Raw genomic sequence first — 16264 nt, forward strand, 5'->3', positions numbered from 1 at the left:
TCTTAGCTTGCTGGTCAGACACTAGCCTTACTGAGAATTCTAAGTCCCATTATCATTACTTTTGCTATCATTTATTTCAAGTGACTACATTCAACACTTTAACATTTGTGTGCTGTAAAGACAAAAGCTATACAGGCTACCAGTTTTTAAAATACAATTTGATTTCCCATATAGAACTACACAGAGTTTAGTTCATCAGGGAATAAATTACGTTGTAATTTTTCACAGAATTTGCCAAGATAAAGATAAGCTTCCCCCGACTCCCGCCCCTCGGTATTTCCGGGATGAGCAATCAGCATTCTAGTATTTTCTTTTGATAGCAGGAGCGGCAGAGTGGACAGACATGCAAAGGAAAACTGTCTCCCAGGGAGAACTCCTCCAGGGCGAGGAGACACGCGTGGTGGAACAGGTGCGAGCAGGACAGGAGCACCGTCTCCCGGCGGGGCTCGCGGTGGCCGCTGAGTGACAGTGGGGAGAGGCAAATGGAACATTCGAGGCTCTCCCGGCCAAGGGCCTGCATGTAGGACAAAAATTGCCATGGGTTAGGGGAGGTCATTCGTTTCACCAGAAGAGAAAGATCGAAATTGAGACTCCGGTCTTCTACAAAATGGAGTGGTTTTGTTTTGTGTTAAGATACTACGACACCCAGACTCCACGACTCTTATAAGGCATGGGGAATAACGGTAGGCCACCAGTGGTCAGTCAATTTAAAAAAAAAAAATGCTTTCTCAAACAACTCTGAGGATTATCATATACATTTGATGTTATATGTATTCTGCTTTTTAAAATACTCTATTGAACTGATTTTGGCAATTTCCTAACTTGAAGCTTTGAATGTCCAAGCAGGATGGCGAGCCGAGAGCATTTCAATAAGAAGGGACCTTGGCACAGTCACCGCTGAACTACTGAGGAAAGCCCAACTCCCTGACTGGTGTGGAGCCACCAGGGCACCAGCCACCTGCTTCCCCTCGCCTGAACGGATTCTGCAAAACTCACCCTTTGTCTCGCCACCTGCCCTCCGCATCACTCCCTGGGGGCTGAGACGGGCTCCACGATTTGAGCCCATGGAGCCAGGTGCCAAGCCTACCTGCATTTGGATTTTCTCCCAGGCCTCTCCTGTGATCTCCTGGCCGCACTTTTCATCCAGCTGTTGAAGAATGCTTCGGTTCACGGCCAAGCAGTGGTCGACTTCCGAGAAGAGCTCCTCTATGTTGGTGCTGTAGGAGCACAGGACACGGTGGCTGATTTCTGCGAACTGACAACAGAGCCGGCGGGAGGGCGGGGTGAGGCAGCGTTTCGGAATTCTTGGTGGAGGCTCAAGCGAGTCCTGGGTATCCATCTACCCAGTTACTTTCCTCAGGCCCTTATCTTTGAATAATACTTTTTAGAGGAACAGACAAATAGCAACAAATAGAAGCGATCCATTTTAACATTACTGAAAATGTTCGGCACGACTCAGAACCAACTAAAAAGGGTATTTGGTCCAGTGGTTCGGCAGCCACGTGGGCTGTCTACTGACCCCTAAGCAGAGTGCATTCAGATCCTGGCTCTGCCTGGCCGTGCTCCTGATGGTGCCTGCCTTCCTACAAACGCGCCCTGGGCAGGGGTGCCAGTTCAAGCAGTTAGATCCCTGCCAACTGCTCACACGGGAGACCCAGAGTGAGCGTCCAGCCCAGCCCTGGCTGTGGGAGCATTTGGAGGACGAACCAACAGAGAAGAAAGCCCTCCTTCTCTCTCTTTCATATATATAAAACTTTAACGTCATATATACAGATTTTATATAGGGATTCATATATTATAAAATTTAAATTTCATATCTATAAAATTTAAAAACAATATGCAGTCTCATTATGTGATGTCACATTCTAAGGAAGGAATATTTCTTCCTGAAGGAATGACAGGTGATGGAGATTCTGATCTCCTCCTTCTCCTTGAAGACAGGTCGTGAGGCCCTCCTGTGGGGAGGTGGCTTCCTGTGCCCCAAGGGGAGAAGCGTCCTGAGCTCCGAAGACAAGGGATGCTCCAAGGAGCCGCCATGCACAAGGCTGGCAGGGCATCCCATGCCCCACGTGCATTGGTCCCTTGGTCTCCTGGTGTCCCAGTTCTCAGCCTTCATCAGACAGCACGCAAATGCTCCAGCTGAACTGGCCGTCGGGGCCCCATTTCCCCCCGAAGCCTCTCATGTCACAGGACACCTGCGTTAAACGAACGTGTGTGTTTTTCTCTTTTGTAGATCTTTCTTTTGTTCATCTAGTGGACAGGACTCCAGTTGAAGAACTTGAGTAGGGGAAAAGATGCTTTCCTTCGCAACAGTTGACTTGGTTTGGGGGTTTCCCTGTGCACAAAGAATGTATTTGAAACTAAAAGGAGAGAGAAGACAGGAATTGGGACTTTTTTTTTTTTTCACAGCTAACAAATTTTTAATTTTTTTCTCTATTTTTTGTTAAAAAACAGATATGACTGGTTATAATAATATATTAATATCAGCTATGTGGCATTTTTATGTACATGTCACTTTTTTGTGTGTGTTTTTCTTTTCTTTTTTTTTTTTTTTAATTGTTGCTTACATTGTATTATGTAGTACAGTTTTATAGGCGCTGGGGATTCCCTCAGGAATTGGGACTTAACCCAAGTGGCTACATTACACCCTGGCATCGTCTGTCCTAATCTGAGAGGGAGCCTCACTGCACAGGGCCACACTTTTCTGGCTGTGGCCTGACATTTGGAAACTAACGCTGGATCCTACATCTTTGCTTGCCAGCATTCTTTCATTTTGATTGGATTGTTCTTTGTATAAAGTAATGTGTTTTTAATACATACAGGTGAGAAAAATACAACGATTCTCGTAACCAATGATCGAGCTTTCTTGGTTGGCAGGGGATGCTGTCACCTCCTGACGGCGAGGAACGGCGCCTGCTGAGACGGAGCGAAGGGACGGGTTTTCTGCTATAGTGCATGTACCTGTAGTGTGAATTCTGTGTTTAGTCACATGGATCATGACTGTGCAATGTGAACCCACTGTGAGGACACACGGGATTGGTTTTATGCAAGGATTTTTTAGGGAGGGCAGTGATGTGGTGCTGAGGTCTAAGCCACTACTTGAGACACTGGCACCCAGTTTCAGAGCACCCACTTGGGTCTCAGCTGGTCTGCTTCCAACCCAGCTTCCTGTTTCATGTGTCCCCTGGCTGGCCCAGATGGAGCCCCCGGCTCCTGGCTTTCGCCTGACCCAGCCAGCCATTGTGGTATTTTGGGTAGATGACTCAACACATGGAAGACCTCTCTCCCTATCTCTTCCAAAAAAGTAAATAAATCTTAAAATGGGGAAAGTAATGTGCTTCATTTTATTTTTTTCTCCCTAATCTTCCCAAAGTGGTGTATAATTATTTTTGAAGTATTATTTATGCTTTTAGAGACTTACTTATTTAAAAATCAGTGTCTGAGAGAAAAGGGCAGAGAAATAAATGTCCTGTTATTGATCCATTCCCCAAATGAGTACGACAAACCAGGGCTGTGCCTGGCCCAAACCAGGTCTCCCCCATGGCTGCAGGGCCAAATACCCAGCTCATCTGCTGCCCTCCCAGCTGTGCTCATGGGGGACGCCAGCACTGCACTTGTCAGCTTGACCTGCTGATCCCAGTGCTAGCTTTATTTAAAAATGTTTAACAATCCAATTATTTTTGAAGACTTTCCAAGTTGGTAAAACTTAGGAGGTGTTGTGGATCTACACAGTCCACCAGAAATAGAATGGGAACCACTGATTACAAAATTTAAATTTTTTAGTGCTCACATTTATTAAGATACTTTACAGTTCTTTTGCTTTTTGGAAGATTTGTGTAACTTATTTCAAAGCAGAATTACAGACAGTGTGGGAAAGATTGAGATATTTCATTTGCTGGTTCACTCCCCAATGGCCACAGCTGCTGGAGCTGGGCCAGGCTGAAGCCAGGAGCCAGGAACTTCCTCCAGGTCTCCTACCTGGGTGTGCCACCTTTGGCTGCTTTCCCAGGCGCATGAGCAGGGAGTTGGATCACAAGTGGAGTAGCTAGGACTTGAACCGTGCCTTTATGGGATGGCAGCACTGCAGCCACTGCTTACAAAGCACACCACAGCGCCAGCACCCCCTGGACATGCTCCATGTGCCTGGGTACTTCCTCTCACTGCCACCTGTCTCATTTCTGGGTCTCAGAAGCCACGTGGCTCCACACCACTTAAACTGGACCACAGGGCTCTGATAGTGTCTCCTAAGACTTATATTTTAATTTACTTGATCTCTAAGGAGACAACTGAAAGGAGAAGCACTCCCTATAGTTTATAAAAAGAAAAAGACTTCCTGAAAATACATATAGTTACTTTCCAAGGAATACTTTGAAATGTGGGTCTTCTATAAACTGGGTTCTTTTGACACGTGAGAGACTAGTCCGTAAATGCTAACAGCCAAGAGCTTTTTATTCCTCCAAAACTAAGAAAAATATCACACGCTATTTCAGAGCTCCCCAAGAATTTCAAATTATGAGGCAGGTTCTCAAGACAGTTGTAGATAGCCAAGTGCTATCTGCCCTAGGAGATGCACTCGTGGGGACAGATGGCTGCTCTGGACAGGATGCGAGTGCTCCCCTCCAGGTCGGCCCACACCAGTGGCATTCGAGCTATTGAGAACGCAGGCAGTTGGGGACCAGCAGCCTGTGTGGTCCCCAATGAGTCCTGCAGCTCATTGGGAGGTGCATTCAGATTACAGAATTTTTGTGATGAAATTACTTAATCAAACTTTGTTTTAAAAGATTTATTTATTTGGGCCTGGTGTGGCTGAAGTCCTTGGCTTGCATGTGCTAGGATCCTCTATGGATGCTGGTTTGTATCCCGGCTGCTCCACTTCCCTTCTAGATTTCTGCTTGTGGCCTGGGAAGGCAGTCAAGGACCCTATATCACCATGCGAGACCCGGAAAAAGCTCCTGGCTCCTGGCTTTGGATCAGCTCAGCTCGGGCCATTGCAGCTACATGAATATTTATTTATTTTGCTTGGAAATTAGAGTTAGAGAGAGAGGAGGAGACAGAAGGAAGATCTTCAATCTACTGCTTTACTTCTCAAATGGCTGCAATGACTGGAGCTGGGCCAGTCCATAGCTGGAAGCCAGCAGCTTCTTTTGGGTTTCCCATAGAACATAGAGATCCAGCCCCAGTGCAATAGTGTAGCAGCTAAAGTCCTCACCTTGAACGCGCCAAGATCCCATAAGGGTGCCGGTTCTAATCCTGGCAGCCCCGCTTCCCTTCCAGCTCCCTGCCTGTGGCCTGGGAAAGCAGTCAAGGATGGCCCAATGCTTTGGGACCCTGCACCGCATGGGAGACCTGGAGGAGGCGCCCAGCTCCAGCCATTGCAGCTGCTTGGGGAGTGAAACAGCGGAAGAAGATCTTCCTCTCTGTCTCTCCTCCTCTCTGTATATCTGCCTTTCCGATAAAAATAAGTAAACCTAAAAAAAAAAAAAAAAAAAGCACATGGAGACCCAAGGACTTGAGTCTTCCTCCACTGCTTTCCTAGGTAGGGAGCTGGATAGTAAGTGGAGCAGCCAGGACAAGAACTAGTGCTCACAGGAGATGCTAATGCTGCAGGTGGAAGATTAGCATGCTATGCCATTGAGCCATCCTACCTCCTGCCCCCATCAAACTTGCTCAGAGGTAGTTACTTGACACTGCTTTAGGCATTACTCCTGGGGGACAACCTCTCCTCTCCAAGAGGAAGAGGTCTATGTGAGGAAGCTTTCCAAAGTCACTTCAGAGAGAAACAGACCATATTTAAAGTCTCAGCTGTGTTCCATGTTACGTCACTCAGTAGGCTAACTCAAAGAATCCTAACCTTTCCGATGTTATGTGAATAACTGCAACTTGAAGTTAAACTGCTAAAGACGGCATCACACAGGATTTTCCAAGGTCTGTTTCCTTCAGACTGCTTGCACAGGAAGAGTGTATTCGGTTGGAACAACTGGGTTAGGTGACTCCTAAGTGCAACCACTAACGCAAAGTTCCCAAGGTCCCCTGCTAGATGTCACCTGAGTGATGTGTGCCTCCTGTCCACGGCAGTCTCTGTGCAATTCATGTCGTCTTTTTTTAAAATTTCATTACAAAGCAGTTCCTGAAGGTCAGGAGCTGTGTTTTTATTTTACTAAAACCATGTGGTGTTTTCAAATAGTTTTCACCTAGTTTTCATGCTTCTCTTCTAAGTAATGGATATATATATATTTTTAAATCCAGGGCATTTAGTCCAATTTTTATAATTGCTGGCACTCTGTTAAGGATGTACCCACACTGCCCTGTGTTTCCCATTTGTCTTGTTAGGGATAGTCTTTCTGTATTTTATTTCTCCTTTTCACTTAAAATTTTCTATTTCCGTTTTTCCTCTTTCCTACTTTGAAGATAAAAACCAACTTCTATCCTCTTAGGTGTCACCCTAGCAATGTACAAAATCTAAAATTAATTAATACTTTTGTCCTTAGAAACTGTGCAAGAATCTTAGAACATTCTAACTTGATTTGATGTGATTTTGTCACCTATTTTAGCTCTTCTCCTTATAGCCATGAGCATTACTGTTCTTTGGCAATCAGTGTCTCTGAGACTTCCTACATTTTCCCACTCACATGTCTAACAGCCCATCTGGGGCCATTCTCCATCTTCACGTATGGTGTTCTATAGAATTTCCTTTGACAAAGTCATTTTAGGGGCAGCCCCATTGTGACTACCTCAAATTGTGTGTACTTTGCCACTGCTGTTGAATCTAGCTTCATTTAGTCCCTATATTTGCCTTTCAAATATAAATATTTTTTAAAAATTTTAAGATTTATTTATTTTTATTGGAAAAACAGATTTACAGAGAGAAGGAGAGACAGAAAGATCTCCCATCTGCTGGTTCACTCCCCAGTGGCCACAATGGATGGAACTAAGCAATCTGAAGCCAGGAGCCAGGTGCTTCTTCTGAGTCTCCCACGTGGGTGCAGGGTCCCAAGGCTTTGGGCTGTCCTAAATTGCTTTCCCAGGCCATACACAGCCAAGCAGCACTTCCCTCAAATGGACTCCTGTGAGCTGCATGGTGGCTCTTCCCTGGGAATGGGCCTTGCTGGTCAACATCCTCTTTTGATCCCTATTGTGAAAAGGGTTCCCCTGCATGCCTGGCTGCCACTCCCAGCCTGCACACCCTAAAGCCAGGCTCCTGCTGCCTGCACAGCCATTCCAGGGTTCTGGGGCATGCTCTCTCTATGTGGGTCCCTGGTAAGGTTTCCTTCCTTAGCAATCCCTACCTCGTCGCCCCCCTCCCTCATTATTCACCGTCTCCTTTCTCTCCTTGTATTTTTGTTCATGACACATATTATTGCTTGAAACTTCTAATATTTTTCCCAAGGTATTTTATTGTCTCCTTCCTCCACTCCATGAAGGTAGGGTGCCCTCGCAGCCAACAGCAGTCACCGTGGAGTGGCACTCAGCACACATGTACAGAGAAAGAGTGGAGCACTGAGCAAATGCTGGCAGCTCTGGCTGCGGAGTAGAGTTTGTAAGTAGCATCTCCTATCCTTCTGTTACAGTTTTACAAATTGTAAAATTTACAAGTCTCAGCCCAGGGGAGAAGTTTGGATGTACTTTGGTTGTTGCTATTCACAGTTAAATTTATATTTTAATATTCATTTAGTCTGCCTAACAAAATAATATTCCTTTCACACTTAACAACCAGTACTTTCGTCTTTAAAAGAAATTAGAAACACTATTAAATGAGAAAAAAACAACCTTCTTTATAGGTAATGGTGGTTAACGTACTATGCAAATACATTTTATTCTATTTAAATTTTTTTTAAAATTTAATCTACCACTTACAGGTTTTATGTAGTGAAGGCCAAAAAATGTTCAATAGATTCTACAAAGGCTGGTGTTAAAACAGCCTTGAAATTGTTGAGCTGCTATGTGCTGGTCACTCTACCAGCCCAGGCTGGGTGGCAGGGGGTACAGATGAGACACTGTGATCCTTTAACAAGGAAGAAGTAACTGGTGACTCAGCAGAATGTGCTGGAGCAAAAGTTGGAAGACATGTTGGGAGCAAAACAAAGAGGCAGAAGTGGGAGGGCCTCCCTGAAGGTGGTGTGAAGAGGGACTTTGGAGAGCTGAAGGAGAGAGACAGGGCTTTGGGAGGTGTCCCCGGAGCGGCCATGATTAAAACTGCAAAGCACTGGAGCCCATTGCCACTGGCCTTTCCCTTCGGACAACCTGCTACCCCTCTTCTGTGTTATGTCCTAAGAAAACTTTTCACCCAAGACATGCTTGGTCAGTAACTTCCAAGGACGGAGGGCAGGGAGGGCATGAGTGTTATGGCCTAGCCAGTTAGGATGCCAGTTAAGATACCAGTTAGGATGGCTGTACCCGGTAACAGCGAGCCTCCAGTGCCTCCACTCCAGCTTGCTGCAATTGTGAACCCCGCCAGGCAGCAGGGATGACTCCAGTTCATTGGGTTCCTGTCACCCACACATCTGGAAATCTTTCCTGGCTCCCAGATGTGGGCCCCTGGCTCTGGTGAGCACTTAGGCAATGAACCGCTCCATCTCTCAAAAACAAAACCAAACTTCGAATGGAGTTTCATTATGTGTAAGCTACCAAACCTTCCTCTCACTGTTCTTCTCTATGAATCCCTTGGTCTCATCAAATTAGCTTATTCAGTTTTGTGAATAATCGTTCTTTCCGCTTCCTTGCCTTCATTCAGATGAATGACTACTGGAAGTTCTCCCCACGCATCCCTGTATCCCTGCATCTCTGTTCTTCGAGCTCTCACAGTATTCCTCTGGCCTCTCAGTTAGACGTGTATCATTGTGTTATTTCGTCTGTGTGTGTTCCTCATTTCCCGATGGAGTACCTTCGACAGAAAGCCTTTGACTCATTTTTGTTAGGCCCTTCCTTAGTATTCAATAACAATAATGAAAAAAAATTCAACTTTAGCTTTGTAATAGATTAGAAATGAGGACAGATACTCTAAATGTGCATATTCCAAGGAAGTACAGGAGAGATTTCTTTTTCGGGGGGGGGGAGTAAAAAAAAAAAGAAGAATGCTTGTTTAGAATTATTTTGGAGTTATTTCCAGTGTGAAGTTCACTAAGACATAAGCATCAACCTTCAGTCACAAAACTGACATTAGCTTGTTACTAACTATACTGAATGCCTTCAGTGTATATTTATGGCAAATGTGGAAACATGAACTGGCATGACTGTTCTTATTCTTACAGCATCAAGTGTTTGAAAGGATACATTTGTTTGAAAGGCAAGTCAGTGTATATATATTTACCATCTGTTGCAGTTCATTCAACATGAGTGTCCCATGAGTAACAATGACTGAACATTCCCGATATGTCAATTTATTATGAGGTTAGTGTCTCTTTTTCCATGAAAAACTGTCTCACTTTTTAGGTGAGGGATATAATACAACCTGAGTAGTTAAGGGGCCAGTGCCCGCGCCCAGGTAAAAACTATTGTCAACCTAGTTCTAGTTTTTAAAACTAATGATTAATGCTATACAGTCTGCAGAAACAGACAGAAACTTTCCACTTTTAAAAAGAAGGAATATGTTTCTTGAGTCTGCTATTTCAGACACTTGATAAACTAAGTAACTTTAAGAGTTTGGGCTATTGATATGTAAAGCAATTACTGGTCATTTACAAGTAACATACTGGCTAACCATTAAAAAAAAATACTAACAAAAGTACCCAGGTGAACTTTGCCTACCCAAGATGCCTTTGTAAGTGATCCATTTGGATGTCAGCAAATTGCTTACTAATGTGTTGACTTATGGCCACCCTCAAAAGCAAAATGAAAAGCCTGGAATTTACAGCGTATCAATGAATCAGTTGATAAGCTTTTACTGGTTTAATATCCTTCCAGTCCTGCTGCTTGGAGCCACTTCAAGTTAGCAACAGAATGTTTGCCATCTCCGTGTGATAAAGGGAGTCAGAGGACTAAACAAACTTGCAGACCATTATGCTGTTTGGTGAGATGTAAATGAAAAAAAAGGAAGAGAAATCTCGGGGCTGGAGGGTGTGGGAGCGGGCAGCCCCTAAAGTCAACTGCGGCATCTGACAAATCGCTAACCTCACTTTTTAAACAATGGTCGGGACTTTTAGCTGGGGTGGAGATAATATAATGCATTTGAAAAGTTTTAATTGCAGCAATAAAAGACCATACCTCAATTATATGACATATGCTAGCAGAAATTCTAGATAAGGATCAAAGGCATTTAAGGACCAGCCAGCGCATTCTGGACGACACCCTGGCTTTCTGTACACACTGGTGCTTGGGTATTAGCACAACAGCTCTGCTGACCTTTCTGCGCCTCTTTGATCTGAACTGGCCAAAGCGGGAGTGAATGTGCACCAGGACCACTGTATCATCCCCCGATAACTCCAATGCCTTCCCTGACAAAGGCCTCTGGGGCTGGATTTGAGTTTTCGGACACTTACTTATGGGTACAAAACTCAACATTTGACCTTTTTCGTTCTTCCCACAAGGCTGCGGTGTATGGAAAAACAAAAGCCTGTGTTGTTAGCTTGACATCATTTTTCTGTGGTTCAGTTTCGGTAGGAACATGCCAGGGCTTCGCAGTAAGGCATTTATTTGCGAACACACACCTTCTGTGCGGGAAGTAGTCCTACTGTAGAAAGAAACCCCCTGAACTTTACTAACGACTTCGCACTCACCGAATAGATGCCTGAGAAACAAAGACTTCATTAACTCACAAGCAAAAAAGATGAATTCAGAAAAATAAAATGGTTGGAGCTAATCTAATCTAGAAAATTAAACTCATATCCATCTTTGTAAGATCTTGAAACAATGAAACACTTCCTAATTTATTGTGTCTAAAAATATCGAATCGACTATTATAGCACTTTGCTTTTTCTCTTTTATTGACTGGGCCTGTTTTTCCCTGAAGGTAATCCATCTTCCGTCTAAGCCAGTGGTTCCCATGTATGGCAAAGTTTTCACCTATCAGCCAACAAAGGGGGGGAAAAAAAAAGGAAATTCAATGAAGTGAAATGTTTATACAGCTAAATGTCTGCAGTGAAAAGGAATATCCTTTAGGGTGTGGCCAGGGACTTTGTACTTTGCTGGTGTTAAAGCAGGCTTTCTTGTGTGAAGTGATTCAGAAGGCATATGTGTGTTTTGTTGCTTTTGAAAACTCTTACTTTGGGAAAATAAAAAGGCTTTACAAGTCAGCAATGACTATGAAAGTCTTAAACTTCCTCCACAGCTGTGTCACTTTCCAAGCGCCTGAGAGCCACCGGGCCACAGAGCTGGAATGGTTGTTTAGGGAGAAAGGAGAACGGGTTACAATTTCTTCCTTTGGTTTTATTGGATTCTTTTTCTGTTATTTGCAAGGCAGAGAGATTGAAAACAGAGAGACAGAGAGACACAGCTCTTGCGTCAGAGCTGGTCCTCTTCCCAGGGCTGGACTAGGTCAAAACCAGGAAGCTGGGACTCAGTCTGGGTCTCCCATTTGGAAGGCAATAACTAATCACTTGGACTGTCACTGCTGTCCCTCATGGTGCCCGTCGCTAGGAAGCTGGAATGCGGAGTCGAGCCAGGACTTGAACCCAGGGTCTCTGCTATGGCAACGTGAGTGTTGCCAGCAGCATCTTCACTGCCATTCCGAACACCCGCCTTCTTGATATCAGGCAGTGATGTTAACAGTGATTCAGAATTTTAATATTAAAAACAAAAATTAATTTGCACTGATTTGAAACTTACCAATGGTCAGAATGAAGATATGACTTAGAAATGCAACTGCTAGGGTGAGCCTTGGGGCCCAGGTGAAGCTGCCAGGAGGAGCCCTGGAGCCCAGGTGAAGCTGCCAGGAGGAGCCTTGGGGCCCAGGCGAAGCTGCCAGGAGGAGCCTTGGGGCCCAGGTGAAGCTGCCAGGAGGAGCCCTGGAGCCCAGGCGAAGCTGCCAGGGTGAGTTTGGGGCCCACGTGAAGCTGCCAGGAGGAGCCTTGGGGCCCAGGTGAAGCTGCCAGGAGGAGCCCTGGAGCCCAGGTGAAGCTGCCAGGAGGAGCCTTGGGGCCCAGGTGAAGCTGCCAGGAGGAGCCTTGGGGCCCAGGTGAAGCTGCTGCCAGCGTTGCTGGCATGTCACATCAGTCCTGAGTCCAGGACTGCTTCCAATCCAGCTGCCTGCCAGTGCTCGTGGGAAAGCCGTGGAAGACGTCCCAGTGCTGGGCTGCCTGCCGATGGGAGACTCGCAGGGTGCCCTCAGTTTGGCTCTGGCACCGCCCTGCTCCTCAGGGCAGTCTGAGTCAGTGGATGGAAGAGCTCTCCATCCCCAAGTCTCCCCCTCTCCATCATTCTACCTTTCAAATCAATAAATCTTAGTGGCCAGGTGCAATAGCATAGTAGCTAAAGTCCTTGCCATTAATGTGCCGGGATCCCATATGGGCACTAGTTCTAATCCCGGCAGGCCGCTTCCCATCCAGCTCCCTGCTTGTGGCCTGGGAAACCAGTTGAAGATGGGCCAAGGCCTTGGGACCCTGGACCTTACACCCGTGTGGGAGACCTGGAAGAAGCTCCTGGCTCCTGGCTTCGGATTGGCTCAGCTCTGGCTGTTGTGGCACCTTGGGGAGTAAATCAGCAGATGGAAGATCTTCCTTTCTGTAGCTCATCTTCTCTCTTTTCCAATAAAAGTAAATAAACCTCCAAAAAAATATATAAACATAGCTGATGGTTTCACACTGCTGTCAGATTTAAAAACTACTGCTTCACAGATAATTCAGAACTTAAATCCTAAATGGGCACTGTACAGTTTTCTCTGTGAAATGTCTAATATGTGCTAAATTTCTAGCAATTGTGACGCCTGCATTGGAGTACTTGGGCTTGAGTGCCAAGCCTGGTTCCAAGTTCCAGGTTAACGCTAACGCAGAACCCGGGGGCGGGGGGTGCCAGCAGCGATGGTTCGAATGATTGATTCCTGCCCCCAGTGAGGGAGGTGTGGGCCCAATTCCTGGCTCCACGCTTTGGCCCTCAGCCCAGCCCCACCTGTTACAGGTATCTGGGGAATGAGTCAGCTGCGGTTAGAACTATCTGTATGTCAACTAATAAATAATGAAACATTGAAATAGTTCTTTGATTTAAAGTTGCAAACATATTTAAGTTGTGGGGAGGGTGGCGTGTATGGCCACTCACCACACTCTTCATGGACTTTGTGTCGCACCCTTGTCACACAGATGTGTTTTATTTATGTGCATTATTGCATTAGCAAAGACTGACAAAAACATGACAGTTTCAGATCTTCAGGGTTTTGGTTTTTGAAAACAATGCGCTTCTAGTTTCTGATGCATAGTTTTTGTTTTAAAAAGGAAATTTCATTCTACTTCTGCTTTGCTGACTCTAATGATGGGGAATTAAAATGAAGTATTATTTAATGTCTCTTCAGTAAAAACAGATATGGAAATAATTTTCCTGTCACTACTTAAATTTTTTATGTTTGCTACTTTTGTAGAAAGCAATTTTTCATTTTCAGATTTAATGCCACAAGTGGCATGCTTTTAAAAGAATTTCTACATATGCACTCATGCCGCCTTTCAGATATCCTGCTTAATTTATTTTAACCGTGGTGAGATTTCATCTTGCTGTCTTTCTTGATTTTAATTTTTATGTTTTAAAAAAGAAGTATTTATCTGAAAGGTAGAGCAGCAGAGAGAAGGACATTCCATTTGCTGGTTTGCTGGCTTACTGCCCCAGTGGCTGCATCAAGCTGAAGCCAGGAGCAGCCAGAACTTCCGCTGTCACACAGCAGTGACCGGGGGCCGCCTCTTCCAGGCACATGAGCAGGGACGTGGGTCAGAAGCAGAGCAGTCAGAACTGGAAATAGCACTACAACAGAGGTGATGCCAGGCCGCAAATCAGCCCCTCTTACGGGTATTTTAAGAAGAAAACCTAAGGGCCCAGTGGTGTGGCCTAGAGGCTAAAGTCCTTGCCTTGAACATGTTGGGATCCCATAGGGGTGCTGGTTCTAATCCCGGCAGCTCCACTTCCCATCCAGCTCCCTGCTTGTGGCCTGGGAAAACAGTCAAGGATGGCCCAATGCTTTGGGACCCTGCCCCCGCGTGAGAGACCCGGAAGAGGCTCCTGGATCCTGGCTTCGGATCGTCATAGCATCGGCCATTGTGTTCACTTGGGGAGTGAATCATCGTACGGAAGATCTTCCTCTCTGTCTCTCCTCCTCTCTGTATATCTGCCTTTCCAATAAATAAATAAATCGTAAAAAAAAAAAAAGAAGAAAATCTAGTGAGAAATCGGTTGTCTTTAACCAGCTATTGGCTGTAGTGTTGCTTTGCTAAATTGCTGATTTTAGTGGTTGGTTCCACACCTTGAATCTTTCTTGGCATCAGCAAGCGTGCTGTACTAATTTTCCTCTACACGAAACTTTAGTTACTTATCACAAACCACTCGTTTTCTTGTTGTTAACATCAGGGAATGAGGTCGATTCTAAATTTCCAATCTCACTTTAGATGCTAAATTTGCAATGTCACTTAAATGGATTTTGTTGTGATTTTCATTTTGCTCAGTCCATTTCTGTTGCTATCATTCTCCCTATTTTCCACTTTTCCATTTTTCCCCATTCCTACCCATGCTCAATTCTCTAGGGATTAGAAACTACACTCTGTTTCTCTTCTGTCAGAACTTATCTTTATATTTTAAAACTACAGATCGTGTTTTATTGGTGTAGTTTGCTTATATGATTGAAATTAAGAAACACACACACAGGGCCCTGCACGGTGGCGCAGTGGTTAAGGTCCTCGCCTTGCACGCCCGGGATCCCATATGGGTGCTGGTTCTAATCCCGGCAGCCCCGCTTCCCTTCCAGCTCCCTGCCTGTGGCCTGGGAAAGCAGTTGAGGATGGCCCAAGGCTTTGGGACCCTGCACCCGCGTGGGAGACCCGGAAGAGGCTCCTGGCTTCGGATTGGCATAGCATCGGCCCGTTGCGCTCACTTGGGGAGTGAATCAGTAGTCGGAAGATCTTCCTCTCTGTCTCTCCTCTCTGCCATCCGGGTTTCCTACCAGAGCAGCAAGACTCCCAAGCACATAGGCCACAATGTGCTGCCTTGCAGGTGCACTGACAGAAGGCTGGATGGGAGGCAGTCACAAGACTCCAAGATGGGCGCTGGGCTCAGCATCCCAGTTCAAGTGGCCAGAAAGTGCCAGGGTTTTCCCCTTCCTTAGCTTGTCCTTCAAGGGCTTGGGGACTGCCCACCCATGTGGAGGAAAGAGATTTATTTTGCTGAGTCCACTACTTCAAATGCCCATCTTTTTTTTTTTCCCCAGAAATGTGGAATTCAACAGTCCACTCCAACAGATTCCAGTGAGCAGGTTATCATTTGTAATTTACAGATTGAACTTTTTCACGAATATCTCTCAGAGGATAAAGTTGGCTAGGTAGAAAAAAAAATCATCAAGGTGCCAAGTGCCATAATGGTCAATGACTAAGAAGCAGACTTCATCATAGAGGACGACCCTGGAATTGCACCGGGGTAGGCAGCCAGAAGCTGTGACAATAACATATGCCTACTGCTGATATACTGTGTTATATTAGATTCATTCCTTATGAATTTAACAGGAGGGGTGCATATTTCACACAGGATAAGTGAGCAAAAGCATGGTATAAGGAAACTTCAGGGATGAATCGGGGACCTAGCAGAGAGACCTGAAAATTCTTGAATTCTACAGACGATTAAAACTTGAAAGCAAAAACAATCATTCAGTTTAATTATACAGCAAGTGTGAAGTACAACCTTAATGCGATCTCAATTTGTTTATCTATCTTGCCTCTCCCCACTCTGTATGTGACCAGTGAACAAGGCAAGGCTGTCTCTAGAGGATGAGAACATTACTTCTACTTAAGGTGTATTTATTTATATGCAAAGGGGACACTGACAAATACTGTCCAAGAGTGACTTACATTAATGCGGTAAGTCCTGTATTTTGGAAATGGAATAGAGTAAAACAATTGATTGATGTCGTAAGGGTAGGTGTTGTTTCGTGCAGAATTTATTTCTGATAGGAGCATGCATCCCCTGGGTTATTGTACAGAGTGTATTTCTTCTTGGGAATTGAGGAAGACTGAAAGTCACTGTCCTGAAGAAGTTGCAGAGTTTAGTTTCAATATTTCTCTCCCCTGCCCTGCCTGCCTTCCCCTCCCAAAATCTGGTTTGCTTATCAGTTTATCCTTGGATAGTCAGCATAAGTGATTAGCTAACCAAA

General features: G+C 45.1%; 1 protein-coding gene across 1 annotated transcript in view; it reads right to left on the minus strand.

Moving 5' to 3' along the window:
* Positions 1-200: 200 nt before the first annotated feature.
* RNF32 (ring finger protein 32) overlaps positions 201-16264 on the minus strand; it is a 41124-nt gene continuing 25060 nt past the window's right edge. Inside the window, exons 8-9 of the mRNA XM_040984236.1 lie at positions 1088-1255; positions 201-514 (exon numbers count right to left, since the gene is read on the minus strand). Of these exons, the coding sequence (XP_040840170.1) occupies positions 293-514; positions 1088-1255 (390 nt within the window). The 3' untranslated portion in view covers positions 201-292. The remainder of the gene's footprint in view (positions 515-1087; positions 1256-16264) is intronic.

Source organism: Ochotona curzoniae, unplaced genomic scaffold (assembly GCF_017591425.1).
Source record: "Ochotona curzoniae isolate NIBS_2020 unplaced genomic scaffold, NIBS_Ocur_1.0 contig_4105, whole genome shotgun sequence".
Lineage (NCBI taxonomy): Eukaryota > Metazoa > Chordata > Mammalia > Lagomorpha > Ochotonidae > Ochotona > Ochotona curzoniae.